General features: G+C 59.5%; 5 protein-coding genes across 5 annotated transcripts; 2 read left to right on the top strand and 3 right to left on the bottom strand.

The window, feature by feature from the left end:
• Positions 1–2,022: 2,022 nt before the first annotated feature.
• A1Q1_05694 (4-amino-4-deoxychorismate synthase) lies at positions 2,023–4,688 on the top strand (the record flags this gene model as incomplete). Its single annotated transcript, XM_014320903.1, has 8 exons — positions 2,023–2,071; positions 2,212–2,324; positions 2,391–2,459; positions 2,504–2,758; positions 2,800–3,129; positions 3,206–4,159; positions 4,261–4,531; positions 4,579–4,688. 8 exons carry the CDS (start codon positions 2,023–2,025, stop codon positions 4,686–4,688), a joined length of 2,151 nt encoding a protein of 716 aa, XP_014176378.1.
• Positions 4,689–5,263: 575 nt separating this feature from the next.
• On the top strand, positions 5,264–6,057 carry A1Q1_05693 (uncharacterized protein; the record flags this gene model as incomplete). Its single annotated transcript, XM_014320902.1, has 2 exons — positions 5,264–5,467; positions 5,515–6,057. 2 exons carry the CDS (start codon positions 5,264–5,266, stop codon positions 6,055–6,057), a joined length of 747 nt encoding a protein of 248 aa, XP_014176377.1.
• Positions 6,058–6,087: 30 nt separating this feature from the next.
• A1Q1_05692 (meiotic recombination-related protein) lies at positions 6,088–9,711 on the bottom strand (the record flags this gene model as incomplete). The annotated part of the gene is made up of 14 exons (XM_014320901.1): positions 6,088–6,430; positions 6,603–6,688; positions 6,745–6,817; positions 6,879–6,975; positions 7,084–7,213; positions 7,288–7,429; positions 7,469–7,823; positions 7,927–8,017; positions 8,063–8,188; positions 8,231–8,488; positions 8,822–9,096; positions 9,141–9,221; positions 9,262–9,310; positions 9,424–9,711. 14 exons carry the CDS (start codon positions 9,709–9,711, stop codon positions 6,088–6,090), a joined length of 2,394 nt encoding a protein of 797 aa, XP_014176376.1.
• A 335-nt stretch (positions 9,712–10,046) lies between these two features.
• A1Q1_05691 (polynucleotide adenylyltransferase) lies at positions 10,047–12,486 on the bottom strand (the record flags this gene model as incomplete). The annotated part of the gene is made up of 13 exons (XM_014320900.1): positions 10,047–10,464; positions 10,504–10,627; positions 10,666–10,904; positions 10,966–11,092; positions 11,146–11,240; positions 11,419–11,530; positions 11,595–11,675; positions 11,720–11,876; positions 11,923–12,059; positions 12,101–12,212; positions 12,256–12,284; positions 12,352–12,434; positions 12,479–12,486. 13 exons carry the CDS (start codon positions 12,484–12,486, stop codon positions 10,047–10,049), a joined length of 1,722 nt encoding a protein of 573 aa, XP_014176375.1.
• A 566-nt stretch (positions 12,487–13,052) lies between these two features.
• A1Q1_05690 (branched-chain-amino-acid transaminase) lies at positions 13,053–14,509 on the bottom strand (the record flags this gene model as incomplete). The annotated part of the gene is made up of 6 exons (XM_014320899.1): positions 13,053–13,867; positions 13,916–13,970; positions 14,012–14,085; positions 14,124–14,170; positions 14,217–14,357; positions 14,412–14,509. The coding sequence occupies 6 exons, from the start codon at positions 14,507–14,509 to the stop codon at positions 13,053–13,055; spliced, it is 1,230 nt and encodes a 409-aa protein (XP_014176374.1).
• Between the last annotated feature and the right edge of the window lie 2,120 nt (positions 14,510–16,629).

Genomic DNA, 16,629 nt, shown 5'->3' with positions numbered 1-16,629 from the left:
TCGAACGTTTCTTCGCCGTGAAGAGGCTGCAGAGGCTTCAGTAAACTCTGAAGACACCGCAAAGGGGCGCTCGGCGTAGTCGGCGCGCGGTGAGACTGACTATCCGCGGAGAGGGCCAGCTAGCTGGAGGATCTGGCCGGCTGTACGACCATCGATAAGGGAAACGCCATCGTGCCTCGGCACAGTCAGCAGTTTCAGTGCGAGCAACAGCGGCACTGAATACAACAAGCGAAAGAAGGGCAGCCGCGAGCAAGCACGGCTGTGCGGCAGAATGGTAGGCGCTTGGCCCGAAGAGGCGGCCGACAACAACTCCGTCACAGCCGTTTGAGGTGGAGGGATCTGGTCGGAGTGCGACTACGCCGTCATGATGCCCCCCTCATCATCAGTCTGCATTGCCGTCCTCGTGTCGTAACGATAGCGGGAAAGCAGTGCAGCCAAGGCAGAGCGGCCGGATGGAAGGTTTCGATAGCTCAGGTATGCTGTCTCTTCAGGGGTCAGATTCCAGGTCTCCCTAATCGATGACCATATTATCCTTGATAACCATTTTGCGGATGACAATCCAACGCGCAGATGCTGAACTTTGCTTGCCCTTGCCCTTGCAATGAATACACGGACTGCGCAGACATGTCGAGTGAACAAAGGATGTTGGAAGCGACCGGCCGCCAGTTCGACAGAGTCATGGGGGTCCGTCGGCTCTACGTGCCGAGCGACGAGCAAGGAGTGGCCTGAGTTCTTCATGCGTGCTTGCGATGGGGAGGAGAGCCCCCGATTCCGGTGCGGGCCGCACGGCTACTGACATGAAACGCAACCACAGTCTTCTCAGCTACCAGAGGCACCGAAGTTGTACAGTCGCACCAAAGGTGTACTACGGCACCCGTCTGCGCTCCGCTCCCTTCAGATAGGTTGTGCTCACTCCCGCTTCGCTCCTTCCCGCCAAACGAGACCAGCGGGAGAAAGGACGCCGTCGAGGGTGAAGTCGCTTGGCGTGACCGGAACGGGATCGCCCGTGATCTGCGGCTCGAGCGCAAGCGCGACTGCTGTCAGATATGGCCACACCTCTCCTAACGTACTCAGAAGCGGTCGAGTACGGTGCGTATACCTGGCGAGGAAGGTATCGTAAAACGCCTTCCCTCGTCCAAGCTGACGTCAGCTTGCACCGATTGACCAAAAGCTCACTCGGTTGCAATCCTTGTCGAAAGCAACGCCGGGAACCAGAATGACGTCCAGCGGAGCGGCATCGCTATCCATAACTGAGGTTAGCAACTAAGCACGCCAAGACGCGTGACTGGGGAGCGACTCACCGTCTTGCCTCTTCTCGCCTTCGTGACCGGGATCGCGCCGCGTCTCTCCCGGGTCGAGAATTCCCCACTTGTCCAGCGGGCATGCCTCCAGGTCAGCCGTGTTGTAAAGCCTCAACATGTGCATGACAGGTGATTCGTCTGTGCGAGGAGGAAGGTACGGGGTGTACAGCGCCCGTTCCTCTGCGGGCGTTAGCTCGCCGCTTCAAAGACAACACTTCCTGTTCGCCAAAAGATCAGCCACGATCTCGTTTGTCCTCAGCTCTCCCTTCGCCATGCTGAGATAGCAGCAGACGCTCTTGGCATTGTTGTAAAACGGCTGCTCGCGCAAGATCCGGGCAACGGCAGCGGCTGATTTGGTCAGCTAGGAATTCACGCAGGTCAGCTCACATTGGGATGCTAACTCAGTCTCCGAAATACCGCGGAGTGTCTTGAGCATGCTCTTGCGCAGAGCGCTCTTCTGGGCGAAGACGGCGGCCATGTCGTCGCCGCCGTTGCTCATCGGTGCGGATAAGAGTGAGGAGGGAAGACAAGTGGCCGACTTTGTTCCGGCCCGTATCGGAATGCGGGGTCCCCACTATGGCGTAACTCGACTGCGTTTCCGTTCGAACTTTTGGAGACCGGACTTATCGTCGGAGCGTCACTTACCCGGCTCCCTCACAATCTTCACTCGTCCTCTGCTGCTCCTTGAACTGGGGCTGAACAGAGGCAAACGCCAGTCACGATGGTGCCCCCGCTTCCGAGGACGGTCATCGTCGACTACTATGATTCTTGTGAGCTTCACACGTCGAGTGGTGCACATGATTAACAGCAGACACCAACAACCTCCTCATCCTCTTCACCCAGCTCTACTCTGACGCAGAGGTGCTCCGAAAGGTTGTTGTTATTAAGGCTGATAAATATGACTGGTAAGTTCCTTCACCTGTGGCCATAGCTGAGATCAGGGCGACTTTCCAGCGCGAGGTGATCCCCAACACCGACTGTGTCATCCTTTCTCCCGGCCCAGGACGGCCAGACCACCCAGCGGTAAGCTTGCTTGTGAATCCTGAGAACTGACGACAGGATATTGGGTTCGGACTGGAGCTGGTCAAGGCGCACCCCGTGCCCATCCTCGGCGTGTGTCTCGGCCACCAGGCTATCGGCGTTGCGTTCGGTGGCAAAGTGAGCTGAACTGCATGTGTGGAGCTGACGGGCAGATCATGAAGACGCCGAAGATCACGCATGGCCACGTCGTTCGCGTCGTGCCCGTCACCCCTCCTAAGGGGTTGTTCGCGTCGCCGGTCATGGGCTCCAAACCCTTCGAGGCTGTTGTGTACAACTCGCTGTGCATCGACCCGTCCACCGTTCCCGATGAGCTGGAGGTCACTGCGTGGTCTGACCCTCAGAACGGCAGCGAGCCGACAATCCAGGGGCTGATGCACAAGGAGCTTCCTATCTGGGGCGTCCAGTATCACCCAGAGGTGCGTAAGCTTAAAGTCCCCAACGACCCAGCTCACTCCAGTCTATCTCGTCGACCCACGGCACGGAGCTGCTGCACGCCTTCCTGGACAAGGTGCACGAGTACCATGGTCAGCCGCCCGTATTCCCCCGTCTTGAGCGTCAACTAGTGGCCGCGTGCACCTACCGTGTGGCTTCGAGTGCGGCGCCGACCCGCGCAGCCTCCCCGGCCCCCTCTCCTACCTCCCCTACGAAGGCTGAGGCGCCGCAGTACGCCCTCGAGGAAGAGAGCTTTGGATCTCTGGGTCAGGATAGGGATACGGCTGAGGTGTATGAGCGCATGGTACGGAGCGACAAGAACCGCATCGGCGAGATCTGGCTGGACGGCAAGAGTGTAAGCTGGCCAGTGGGTGATTGGAAGCTGACATCAGCCTTCGCGGCCGACGACGACATCACTCGCTGTGCCAAAGTTTGTGCTGACGTACTCGCTCGCTACCCGGACAGTGCGTGTGTACGGCTCTGTCGAGGGCGAGATGCGCATTCCGCCAGGCGAGACCTTCTTCTCTCTACTTGATGGAGCGCAGACTGCCCTGGCGCCTGTCTCTGGCGGAGCCGGCGGCTTCCGCGGCGGCTGGACCGGCTGGTTCACTTACGAGATGAAGGCGGAGAGTCTGGCTGGTTACAACCTCCCGATCGGAAAGCGAGGACCAGAGCGCCTCGACGCAGTATGGGCTTGGGTCGACCTGTTAACCGAGCGCGCAGAGGACGGGCAGTGGACGGCACGCGGTGTTGTCGCCGAGGGCGGACGTCCGAGCTCGCTCCTTCTCGACTGGCTGACGGGACTCGGTGTGACGTTCGGTGTGAAGCAAGCGGACTTTGACACCTACGCCGGTCAGCTGCGCGATGTACTCTCCTCCCCGCCGCGACCGACTTCTGAGCCGGCAGCAGGCTTCCCGCGCTTCAGGCCCCGCGTTAGTGGCGAGGAGCACATGACGCGGATCGACAAATGCCGTGATGCTATCTCGGAGGGTGAGAGCTATGAGCTCAACCAGACAACATCCTTCCTCGCATCGCTCAAGGATGACCCGTACCCGACATACTTGCGGTTGCGGACGTTCAACCCCGCGTACTACTCTGCGTTCATTCACTTCCCGACCCTGCCAACGCCGAAGGGCAAGGGCCTCGCTGTCATTTCATCCTCCCCCGAGCGCTTCCTTCAGATCACTGGCGGCGAGATCGAAATGCGGCCGATCAAGGGTACAGCGCCGCGTGTCCGACCGGGACAGTGTGTGTGCGCCGACGGACGGGGTTGCGACGGCAAGGAGCCGGGAAGTGCGGCGTGTACCACCGAAGGTCGGAGAGTGGACGAGCAGCGCGGAAAGGAGTTGTCTGAGGACCTGAAGGAACGCGCGGAGAACCTGATGGTGAGCTAAGAACTTCCGTACCAAGCTGACTTCAGATTGTGGACCTCATCCGCTCCGACCTGCTCTCATGCTGTGTCCCGTCGACCGTGACCGTGCCGCAGCTGATCGCGCTCGAGTCGTACGGCGTGCACAACCTCGTGACAACAGTACGCGGCCGCCTGGCGCCGCACATCGGCCCCGTCGAGGCGACGAAGCGCTGCTTCCCGCCCGGTTCGATGACGGGTGCGCCGAAGCTGCGCACCGTGCAGCTGCTCGACGGGTTTGAGGCCGGCTACCCGCGTGGCATCTACAGCGGCGCGCTGGGCTACTTCTCGCTCTGTGGTAGCAGCGACCTCAGCGTCGTTATCCGCACCATGGTGCTGGAGGGAGAGGGTGAGTGACAGCTGTTTTCAGGTACTTGAATGAGCTGACGAGAGCAGACCTCTCCATCGGTGCCGGTGGCGCGATCACCTGGCTCTCAGACCGAGCTGAGGAGTGGAAGGAGGTGCTCACAAAGGTGCAGTCGGTCGTCGGACCTCTGGACCTGTAGTTCTTTTGTCGGTAGATATCTAGGCTCCCATCTGGTTAATATGTTTGCATGTTCTTCTTGACGTTGCAGTGTCCGTCGGCGGTGCCCGCAATCTTATCAGCCCCACCAGTGTGTCCAAGACACCAGGCACCGCTCGCGCTGCCCAGCCCAATGTTGCAAGAAAACTGCATCGCATCCAGCGCGGCCATTCCTCCAATATCGAGGGTACATAACCAGATCTGTGCTTAGCAATACCTTCCAGATGCTTAACTAAGGCTTGCCCGCTGTCCGCAGGGCCGAGCGGTGTCTGCGTTCGAACACGTTCGAACATTCGGAAGACCCGTCGTTGCGGCGAATCGAGTGCGTAGCGGCCGGAGCCTTGGCTGGCGTGGCTAGAGTTCAGGGACGCACGGTGATTGCCGATCCGATGTGGCCTCAGCCAGTCGAGCCGGTGCGACGTCACCGACCACCGACCTCTGAGCTGGGCTGCCCGTGCTGGACTCTGGGACTCTCATAAATACCACGACCTTCTCTGCCTCGTTGTCGTCTTGCTACTACCTTGCTGTCAAGAACCGTCCACGGATACAGACGACAGAATGAGCGCCTCAGCACCCCCCGCCGCTCCTACTGATCCCAAGCGCTACATTGACGGGTGGGAGAAGAAGTGGGTCGACAACAACATCCACTGGGACCAGGGCAAGAGCCATGGTGCCCTGGTCAAGTTTCTGAACGACGACACCGAGACGGCCAAGGCGGGCATTCCGAAGGGCGGATGGGCGTTCGTGCCCGGATGTGGACAGGTGAGTCCTCTGCACTACAGCGCTTTGTCCTCCTCTTCTCCATGGAGCCGTTGGTGGGCACCGCGCTTCCTGCAGAGAAGAGAAAGGCTAGGCTGCGGGGTCCTCCGAGCACAGCTAACAACCAGGGCTACGACGTCGACCTCTTCGCGCGCCACGGGCTCGACACGATCGGTCTCGACGTCGCGCCCACCGGCGTCGTGGCCGCGAACAAGTGGCTCGAGTCGCAGCCGCCGCGCAACGCGCGCGCGCTCGTGCAGCAGGGCGATTTCTTTGCGTACAAGCCCGACGAGCTCTTCGACCTCATCTACGACTACACCTTCCTCTGCGCGCTGCCCCCCGCCATGCGCAAGGACTGGGCGCGCCGCATGGCCCAGCTGTCCAAGGACGCCCCCTCCACCCGCCTCGTCACCCTCATGTACCCGCTTAACGGCGACCCGAACATTGGCCCGCCCTTCCGCCTCACCGAGGAGGAGTACCATGAGCTCCTGGATGATGAGTGGGAGATTACGTGGGAGCGCGCGATTCCCGAGGACGAGAAGCGCAAGGGCCCGCCGGGCGATGAGAAGCTTGCCGTCTGGAAGCGGAAGTAAGGTCGCAGGAGAGTACAGATGCATGAAGTTCTAATCTAAGGCCGCGTCCATGGGGGAGCCGGCGTTCTCATCGTTGACAAGGGCTTCTGCCCTCACTGACGACAGCTCCGACCGCGTGGTGCTCAGCCGGTGCTCGAGGAAGGTGGTACCAGAGCCCATACCGATCTCAGCTTCCGCATCGGACTCGACGTCCAGCTCCATGTCGCCAAGCAGCTCCCGCAGGTCGGCCAGAACTCCGGTTCCGTCACTGGCGCCAAGGTCCCAGCGCAGAAAGCGCTTGGCGAGGTCCTCGGCGTCCTCGAGCTCTTGCAGGTCGCGCTCCGAAAGCCCGTCGTCAATGAGCTTCGTGATCTGAAACTTGGACAAGCATTCGCTGGTTGTCAGCTATGTCGTGAGGGGCGAAGAGCTTACCTGACTTGTCGAGCTCTGGCGACTACGTGCTCCGGCACGCCCTGTGCCAGCGCGCACTCGGCCGCGTTCGAAGTCAGGCAGCGACGCGGCCGCAGTCTGAAAGTTAGAAGCAGCGCGCTGAGAGCCAAGCTTACTTGTAGAGGTACGTCAGCTGCTTGGCGCCCTCAACCAGCACGCTCTTCATGTGGCAGTAGATGGTCGGAAGCGACTCGTCGAGAAACTGCTGCGTGAAGAGCTCGCTGGAGTCAGTTAGGGCCTACGCGCTAGGAAACTCACTGATAGTGAGTCAGGACGACTGTTCTTGGGCGAGTCTCCTTTAGCAGATGCGTCAGGACGCCAGCTAGCAGACCTGCGCCATCACTCGAGTTGGTGCCTGTCTTCAGCTACACATGCCTGTACCCGGAGCTTACCTTTCCCGAACTCGTCGAGTACGATGAGAGAACGGTTCGTGGCGCCACGCAGAGCTTGCGATACCTGGCTCAGGTCGATCATGAACGCCGAGGCAGCCTGTGGTCAGGTTGTACACAGATTACCACACCAACTTTGGACGCTGATTCTCTAGTCTGGACACGGGTGAAGACTGGTGTTAGCTTCACCGAGAACGTAGCAGCTTACTCTTGTCACACAAACCGATTTCAGCACTCTGAGCGGGGACGAAACACCCAATATGCGCCATGTACGTGATGAGAGCGACCTGCTTGCCGTATGCAGACTTGCCCGAGCCGTTCGCGCCCGTCACAATCATCTGTTGTCAGTTAGTCCCATGGAAGATCCATTAACCATGCTGCTGAGATCGCTGTCGGTACCGCCATGCAGCACCGTGTCGTTGTCGATGTACCCTGTGTGGCAGTTGACAGCGTAAAGTGGATGGATGCCCTTGCGGATCCTGAGGACTGGTTCTTCCCTCATGACAGGGCGGCAGAGGTCCAGTCGCTCAGAGGCATCTGCAAAGGCAAGCAAGCTGAGAGTTTCAGAGTGCGTAGCTGGCCTATCAACTCACCAGTCGAGCTCAGCTAGTGTATCCCCGATGCCGAGTATGTTCTCCTCGACCTGGTCGATGCGCTCGGCGAGTTTCTGCACCCATTCGATCTCTCGGTCTGGACTCAGATAAGGCACCTGGCGTCTTGTCATCTTACCAATGATGATGTTCTGGAGATCGCCGAAGTGCTCGTCGAGACGATGCATCTCCGGCGTCTTGTAATAGATGACCTCGTCGGTGCTGAACTGCTGTTCCCAGTCGGGAGACACAGCGTCGAGGTCCTTCACGTCGTGGGCAGTCACCATGCACCCCAGCTGGGGAAGGTAGATGACGTTGATCGTTGTGCAGAAGTCGGGCGAGACTCGTGGCACGAGTCCTGCAGACACACGGTTCTGGCATTAGCGACACCTCCTGAGGTTATCTCACAAGAAGCGGCTCGAGACCAGATTATCAGCTTCGCAGGTCATAAGACAGCTCACCGGCATAATCTTCGCGCCACTGGTCTAGCTCCTCATCGATCTGGCTGCGGATGCACACCCTTCCCTCGTCTCGCGAGGAGTCCCAGTCGATCTGTCATTAGCTCCAGACATCGTCGCCCCAGCTTACCAGTCGTACGGTATCGAGATGAAACAGCTTCACAGCCTCAGTGAGCCCACCAGCCAGCTGCTTGATGACGTTAAGATCCGTCTGCAGACCGACAACGACGAGTGCCTCGCTGATGGCCTCGGCGGCGTTCAGAGTCTGTGCAGTGTCAGCTTCGCTCTAGCCGTAGTTATAGCTCACATCCACGAGATCCTTCCAGTGGCGATAAGAGGCCCTGCCACTCTTGATCATGTGCAGGAACTTGACCGGATTCTTGACGCCCTTCAGCTCCTTCTTGACGAGTTTGCGGAGCTGGGCATGCTCTGTCGCGCTGAAGGCTTCGACGGCGTCGTGGCGCTCCTTTATTCGGGGGATGCTGATGAGCGGGCGCAGAAGCCAGGTGTGCAGCAGTTTGCGGCCCAGGGGTGTCACGGTCGTGTTCAGGAGGGCTGGAGTGAGCTTCAGCACGTGCAAAACCAGAGCTCACAGTACAGAGACAAGCCGGCCATGTGCTGCTTTGAGTGCATGTAGGCATGTGCTTCGATGTCAAAGATGGCGAGGGAGCTGGGCGTTAGAGTGTATTCGCAACCTAACGCACGTCAAAGCGTCCTCGTTGATGTACATGTACTGATCACTGAAGTGAGCTCAACTCCATCGCCATACAGCTTACATGTCCATGCTGACGACTGAGGTGAGGCTGAAAGCGAGCGCGTCTTCCCCAAGCTCGTCCGCCTCATTCGTGACGAGGTAGCTAAGCAGTGCGCCAGCGGCACACACCTGACGTCAGCTGACCCTGGCAACGAAGCCTACAGCAAACGGAGCATGGACATTGACTCTGCATCCCATCTTGAGCAGGCTGAGGCGCATCTTGCCCATGCCGTGGTCGAGTTCCTCGTGCGCAAAGTCCACACTCTCCTCGTCCAGGAGGGCCGGATCGCCCTGGCTGACGGACCAGTCGCTGACTGCGCGCTGTTCCCGCGGCAACCGGATGGCTGAGACGTAGTACAGTGCTGCGGCGTGTTGGAACTTCTTCGCGGGGAGGAGCACGAGCTTCGTGGCGGGGTAGGCTGTGCCTGCTGGTCAGCTGGACTCTGAAGAACTTTCAACTCACAGAACTCTTCAACAGCGTTGGTAAGCTTGTCGGGCGCACCGGTACTGAGCACGACTTCTTGCGGACGGAACTGCTCCAGGACTGTTTGTCAGTTACACTCCGTGCCCGCTGGGGAACTCACGGAGAACGGCAAGGTCCCAGGCCCAGGTATCCTTCGTGTCCTCAAGAACCTTCAGCGTGCGCGTCTCAGCTTCATAGAACGCAGCACCCAGGGAACCGTTGCCGGATCCGTGCAGCGAGAGAGCCTGAGGTAAGGTTAATATCCGCTGCCTAGCAACCTCACCGTGTACGAATCGTCGGCGGGGCGCTCGTCCTCGTCATCATCGGGTTGTTCGGGAACGGGCCGGAGGGGTTCGGTAGCGTCATCGCGTGAGGAACGAGTGGGAGGTTGTACTCGCTGGGAGCCCGTCGGGGAAGACGATTCGCGAAGTGCACCTTGGAAACGAGACGGACCAGCGACCATCGACTCGGGGGTGGCGGGAGGCTCGACTCGGCGGCGAGCGAGAGTCGATGGGCCTGGCGAGCCGACGCCGTCAAGCTCACGAGCAGGTCGCTTGCCTTTGCGGTCCATGCTGTATGAAGAAGTGTAGATCTGTAGAGAGTGCAAAACAAGTCGGAGGAAGACAGACGATGAGTGTTTGTGTAGAGTCCAGTCAGCTCGTGAGTGATCGGCGCTCTGGAACGGAGGAAGACCCATCTAACTGCTGCGGGTGGCGAGGAAGACACGAACACTCGTCGGATGTCATCAACTGCTAATGAAGGTACTAATGCATGAAGCGGCCCTGGGCCCTTGTGGAAACTACTGCTATACAGCGCTTTGCTCTTTGATATGTGCTTTTGTGGTTGTTGTTGGAGGTGTCTCTGCTTGTTGGGCGTCCCGAAATGTGCTGGGTCCAGTGTCTTGTCTTAGGCGCCGTTCAGGACGACCTTGCCGTCCGCGTTATGTGACGGGTCGCTTGCAACGCCGTTCGCTGCTGAGGCGTAAGCGGCCTTGGCCGCGTCGCTCGGCGCGGGCACGCCCTCGAGTCCCGGAGGAGGCTTGACGTCCGCCACGGCAGAAGCGTCGTTGGGTGCAGGGTCCGCGCCAGTCGCACTCGGCACCGGCACGGCGCCGTTCGGGTCGGGCTCGGCCTTGGACCGCTTGCTCGGGCCCTGCTCGTCGGTGATCTCGCCGGCGGATTCACCAGCCTGTTGTGAGCCTGTCTGTCCTCCCTCGGCCTCTGTGGCCAGAGCGGCGTCACCCACCTTCTCCTGCTGTGCTCGCTTGCCCTTCTTCTTCTTCGGGGGCTGCCCGTCGGGAAAACAGAAAGCGGGCAGCTCAGACCTGCACATTAGCTTTTGTGATGACAGCGCCTCAGCTCACCTCTTGCAGGGACGCAGGATTACGCTCATGTCCTGTTCGTTGTACTTGTCCCACGACTGGCACGCAAAGCAGAAGCGCTTGCTAGCATAGTACAGGTTCAGTTGCCGGGGCTGCTGGCCATCCTCTGTCACTGTCAGTTAAGCCAACCATCTGAAAACTCACTCGGCTTCTTCTCAATGTCGAGGCCGATAAAGAAGTTCTTCGTGTACACCTTGGTGTGCTCCTTGTCGGCATAGTCCTCCTCCTTCCGCATCATAGCCTCCGGCGGCAGCTCGCCCTGCGACGCCTGCGCCTGCTCCTCCTCGGTCAGACAGATGTACGTCTTCGAAATGCCGTTGACCTGGGGATGGGCGAGAAGCACGTTGTCGGTCATCTCCAGATCCTGGACGAGCGTCCTCAACCTAGACTCAACGGTGCCGCTCCTGACTAGTCAGCTTCCTCTTCACGCGACCAGCAGCTCACCAGTCCTTCAGGTCCTGCGCACTAGAGGCAGAGGCAACGACCTGCACGTAGGTCCGGTAAAGCGAGAAGAAGTCCACTGGCGTGAAGAGCTCAACCCACGACGAGCCCGGGTTGTTCACGATCTTGTCTGTAATCTGCATCGCTGATGGTCAGTTCTATGGACGGAATGCAGCAACTCACCCCGCAGCATCTCATTCTTGATGATGGTCATCGTTGACTGAGTGATGTTGTGCGTCGAGCACATGGACGGGTACGCCGGCGTGATGACTGGCATCCTGTGGCCCATATCATGTCGGTTTGTCTGAAGTTAGCAATGTCGGATTACGCGATACACACCCGCGGGTTCCAGACAGAGTGCGTCATGTTCGGCGGACCAGCGTCGATACGCTTAAGGAGCACAGGCTGGGGCCAGCCCCTGGTCGTCAGTTCTGCATCGAAGACCAGCGAGCTTACCATTGGTAGTAGATCGGGAAGAACTTGGAGACAATAGTCGAAGGAGCGGCGTTCGGGTACAGCTGGCAGATGCGCGCGGTGAGCAGGGCCCAAGCGACACCACCCGGGAAACCTAACACGTTCGCGTAGATCCCTCGCTCTGTCTTGTCAGCGATCGGCAGTGTGGGTTCACGCACTCTTAGCCCATAACCTGATGGTGCGGAGGGCTGTACGGAAGGTAGCAACGTCGGGAACGAGGTTCAGGATCATATCCGTCACTCGGGGACCTGGTTGTCAGTTAGTTGGACAATGGACAACGTACCGTTCAAACTACGCTGCGAGGCGTCATCCACTCCGCGCAGGATCTCGTCCTTCTCTATGTCGAGCTTGTCGCCAGCCTCAGGCAGGTTGACGCGAGCGAACAACAGATCCACCTCCACGCCAGAAATGACGGTCTTCATGACGGGGACGAAGGCAGACTCGACAGCCTGGATGTCAGCTACAAGCGACTGAAAGAGAGCTCACCGATATCTCCGTGCATGCCGGCCAGTCGCGGAGCATCTGCTGGAACTCGCCGAAGAAGTGCTCGCGGTACACATGCTTGGGACAGACGCAGATGGTGTCGATATCGGATCCGGGGCCGTGGACACCGAGTCTGAAAGCTGTCAGCGATGGAGTGCATATCCAGCTTACCTGTATGAACCGGAAGTGTAGATGCGGCCGCCGGCTTCCGTTGCGACCTTCTCGCTGAGTCCGTTCTTGATGGATACGTCATGGACGAACTTGGTCACGAGCTGGGCAATGTTGGACAGCAGCTTCTCACTGACGGTCAGCTATGCAGTGAGGTCACCAGCTCACCGGACTTTGCGCTCCTGCTCCGACTCGAACTGGTTCAACGCGACGAGGTCGGCCATCAAGGCTGCGGTTAGTGTGACCTCATCAGCTGTGACTCACCCTCGCTCGCCTTGACATCTGCTTCCTTGGGGGGATCCAAGCTGATCGGTGGTGTCACACCGAGCATGCGAACTTCCCCATTTCTGCTCGTCAGCTTCAATATCCTAAAAACTCAGCTGCAACGTACCCAGACATGGTTGCGTGGGTGCGGCCGATGGGGGCGAGCGCGATCGGTGGGGCTGGTCAAGCGGTGCGAATTTGTAACAGCGGTTCTTTGCGTCTCGACTTTCCGGCGGCAGCGCTGTAGCACAGTGTTGGTTTCGCAAGTCTCGCTGGTTCACTGAATGGAATGGCCCAGTCGTTCGAAGGAGAGAACAAGAGAGTCAGTGTCTGCTGGCGATCCGCAGACCCGTCATTGTTAGGTGAGCACTCGCCGCAGACTGCCTCCACTCGCGCGCCCGGAAGCAAAACAACACCAACCGTGGTAATGTGACCTGCGGTGTGGCGGCAGTGCGAGCCGGATGTCATGAGCGTGAGACTCTGGCCGGCGTTTCACAATGCTCTGCGGCTGACGAGTACAGTCTGGGAGATGCATGGGGTTGTATTCCGAGACCTACTTCGGCACTGGCAGTGTTAGTTACAGACCCAGTGATTCACACAACGAAAGGCAGTAGCCGCAGCCACACTCCGTCAGCAAGATTCTCTATTGTGTTGCATATGCGTTTTTATGTTTCTAAAAGTAGACCGAGTCTGGTCCCGCTCTAAGCGTAGACCTTCTGGCCGTCCGTGTCGTGCTCGCGGGCAGTGCCGTCCCACTCAGGGACGACGTAGGACCAGTCACCACGCTCGACCTTGCCGCGCTGGATACCAGTCATGGCGTCGCGGATGAGCTTGATGAGGGGGTTGGAGGGGATCTCGTAGTCCTTGTCCTGGTAGCGGATGAGGGAGATCATGGTGACGACGACGCCGGTGCCGCATCCGAACATGCCGACGAGGGAGCCGTCCTGCGATCCCTCGACGATCTCGGCCATCGGGATGTCGCGCTCCACGACGCGGATGTTCTTCGGCATGCCGGGGAGGGGGAACTCGGCCTTGCCGTCGGCGTGGTCCTGGAGGAGCTCGATGATCGACGCACGCGTGACACCGGGGAGGACGATGCCGTTGTCGAGACCCATGGTCGTGAACTCGAGGAAGCCGTCGGCCGCCTTCTTGATGATCCAGACGTTCATGGCACAAGCCTCAGAGATGTAGTGCTGCTTGCCGTCGGAGTGGAGCCAGAGCGACATCTGGAAGCCAGGCTTCTTGGCAACAGACACGGTACCGTAGTTGGCACCGAGCTTGTAGGAGCCGTGGCCTCCGGGCCAGGCACGGATGAACTTGTCGCAAGCATCGAGCTTGAGACCGGGGCCCTCAGCAGAGGAGTAGAGACCCTTGCCGAGGTTGGCAGAGGTGACGATGTAGAGGAGCGCGCTGCTGGCGTAGGCATCCTCCTTGATGCCGAACGACTCGGAGGTCTCGATGATGGTGGGACGGATGTAGAGGTTGTCACCGTCGCCCTTAGGAACGATAGGGTTCTCTGCGCACGGTCAGTTCTGAGGCACTATCGAGTCTAATCGCAACTCACCGAGAGCAACGAGCTTGGAGAGCAGCTCGAGGAGCTCCTCGTTGTCCCAGTCGTACTGTGACATGTTAGCAGCCAGAAAGTGGCTCTCGAACGCACGGGAAGACCAAGACGAGCAGCAGAGCGCTTGAGACGGTCAAAGTTCTTCATGGGGCGGAAGAGACGGAGCTTGTCTAACAACGTCAGCCGCAGTTGCAAGTTGTGGTCTTACCCTCCTCGTCCTTGTAGCACTTCATGCCCTCGAAGCAGGTGACGGCACTGCGGGTCAGCTTAGCTCCGGGGGCAACCACAGCTGTATACGCACTACTGGAGGACACCGGCGAGAGGGTCAAGGGAGAGCTCGGCGCGGGGAACAATCTTGGGTTGGCCCCATCCGGAGGTCTGGCTAGTTAGTACGGGGAACTCTTGTGGTCTGCAAAAGACATACGCGGTTCCACTCAACAGTCTGGCAAGTTAGCAAAGCCATCTCAGTGATCAATGACGACATACGAGCATGTACCTGCCGTAGGCCTCCTTTCCAGGAGCCGGCTGGTGGCTGGGGGACACCGGGGAGAAGTAGAGGGGCGACGCCTTGAAGGGAGCCTGCTGGGTCGACATTTTGGTGAAGAGTCAGGTGGAGAGACAAGAGTCAGGAGTCCGAAGGGCCAAGACTGCTGTTTAGGCGTTGACGTCGCGGCTCAGTGGAATGGGTTGGCTTGCTGCTCGGCAGGATCTTGTCGACTCGGAAATTCACGAGTCGGATCAATCACAGACTCGGACCCAGTTCGAAAAATAATGGAGCCCCAGTTGGACACGTGGGTTGGCGTCCTCCTCCGCCACCGTTGACGTCGGCCCGGTCACATGACTAGATCGCTCGGAGTGCTCCTCGATATGGACGCAATTGAAGCAGCGTTTGGCTTCCAACTTTGAGCTTCCAGAGTTGGCCAGAGCCTGGAGGTCGCTGGATTGGGTGTCGGTGTGAGAGCTGTGGCTGGACAATAGGGTTGAGGGATCGGCATACGCGGGTGTTGTGTACCGTCCCGGGGCGGTTGCTTAAGTGAAGGACTGAAACGCAAAGCGATGCTCATCGGTGGCCGTGCCGTGTCGCAATCCAGTAGGTCTGGAAGTGGAAGTGACGTCGCACATCACTGCTGCTTCCGGAACGCTGTGGCCGCCTGCCAGCTTGGAGGCTTCGTTTTGCGTCCCGTCTTCCGTCTGAAACACGATGCTTCCTCTGATCAACCTGCAGCTCCCCGGGATGAGTGGCTGCGACATGGTGACCAACGTGTCCGCTGGCACCGGGCGTTAAGCCTCGAGGCTCCCGAGATCCCGAGTCCCATTGCAGCGAGTGTGTACAGCTCTGACACATGACACGGATTGCCGCCTCGCCCGGATTCCTGTTCCAGTTTCCCGTACCAGTCGTGCCGGTGGCATCGGCGTGCAACTGTCCCGATATGCCGCTCTGGATGAGAGGCACTCTTTGCCTGTTAAAGTTCACGGGTCCTGAAGCATGACCACGCATACGCCTCGGAGGTTGCCAGTGTCCACCTCATGGCTTTCGCAACTCAGGCTGCACCGGGAAGATCAGTCCGCCACCGCCGCTGCGGCGCCAGCGGGTGCCAAGTGAGGGCTGTCCAGTCAGGACGGCATAGGCTTCTGCACTGCAAGTTAATGAGCGGACTACTTTTGCACGGCAACGGTGGTGGACCGGAGCGCAAAGAGCGCCGATGTCGGGGCACATGTTCAAGTCGAGGAAGGCACAGGATGCACACGAGGGGTGATTGAACTGTGTGCCGGGTGAGGCGGGAGCGAGAGCGGACGTGGACGCGTCGACAGGAAAACATTGCAACGCGCGCGTCTCAATGTGAACTGTGGAACAGCGGGGCCCTAGATTCATCATGTCTTGTGAGTGCGATCGCCCGCGAAAAAGCATAAAGAAACGCTCGAAACGCCACGCACGACGCGACGCGCGATGCGCCGCTATTCCCGGGTGCGCCGGTGTGCCGGGTCAAGGTACTGACCATTGCGGCCACCTGGCCAGGGAATGCACGCCCACACGGCCATGTCGTGCCAGCCATGGACGGCGAGCGGTCTGGTGATTCGACGTCCGTTTGGGAAGAGCTGGCGTGCTGGCCGGGGCTGAGCTGAGCAAGCGGTCGAAATGGAGGAATCTTATTGGCTCCCCCTCGTTTCCGTCGCAGGCAGGTGTTTGTGCCTCTGGCGGCGTGGGCGTGGTACGGCTGGGTGCGCCCCTGGGATGGAAAAAGGTGAAATTGTGGAAGGAAGACTGCTCGGTGGCCACGATCCAGGTCCCTTGGCCCACGCGCCCTGCGGCTAAGGACTGGCACCCAATACCGAACACGCAAAGCGGCCGACTGAGAGCATGCCTCTCTGGCAGCATGGCAGAGCTGGCACCCAGCCCGGCAGGAGCTAGTGCCAGAGCCAGGACCCAGGAGCACAGGAGTCGGCGAGCAAGGCAGCAGAGACCCAAGGCGGCACAGCGCAGGAACCCAGAGTGTCAGGGGCGAGCCAGACTGCGCCCTGAGCGTGCCCTGGACGTCCTTGCCTCATGAGGCTCCGGTCACAGTTGCCTGTTGGTCGGGGGCCCTGAGTATGGCAAGGCTCAGGCGGGATGCCTGTGCGCCCGTCGCGATCCGTCAAAGCGCATGGCATGGCTTTGGATCACTCGAGGTCAGTCAGGTCAAGGTATACCCCTGGCTCTCCCTGCCCCTCATCCA

This window comes from Trichosporon asahii (assembly GCF_000293215.1).
Source record: "Trichosporon asahii var. asahii CBS 2479 unplaced genomic scaffold scaffold00075, whole genome shotgun sequence".
NCBI lineage: Eukaryota > Fungi > Basidiomycota > Tremellomycetes > Trichosporonales > Trichosporonaceae > Trichosporon > Trichosporon asahii.
This window is presented reverse-complemented; position numbering and strand designations above follow the sequence as displayed.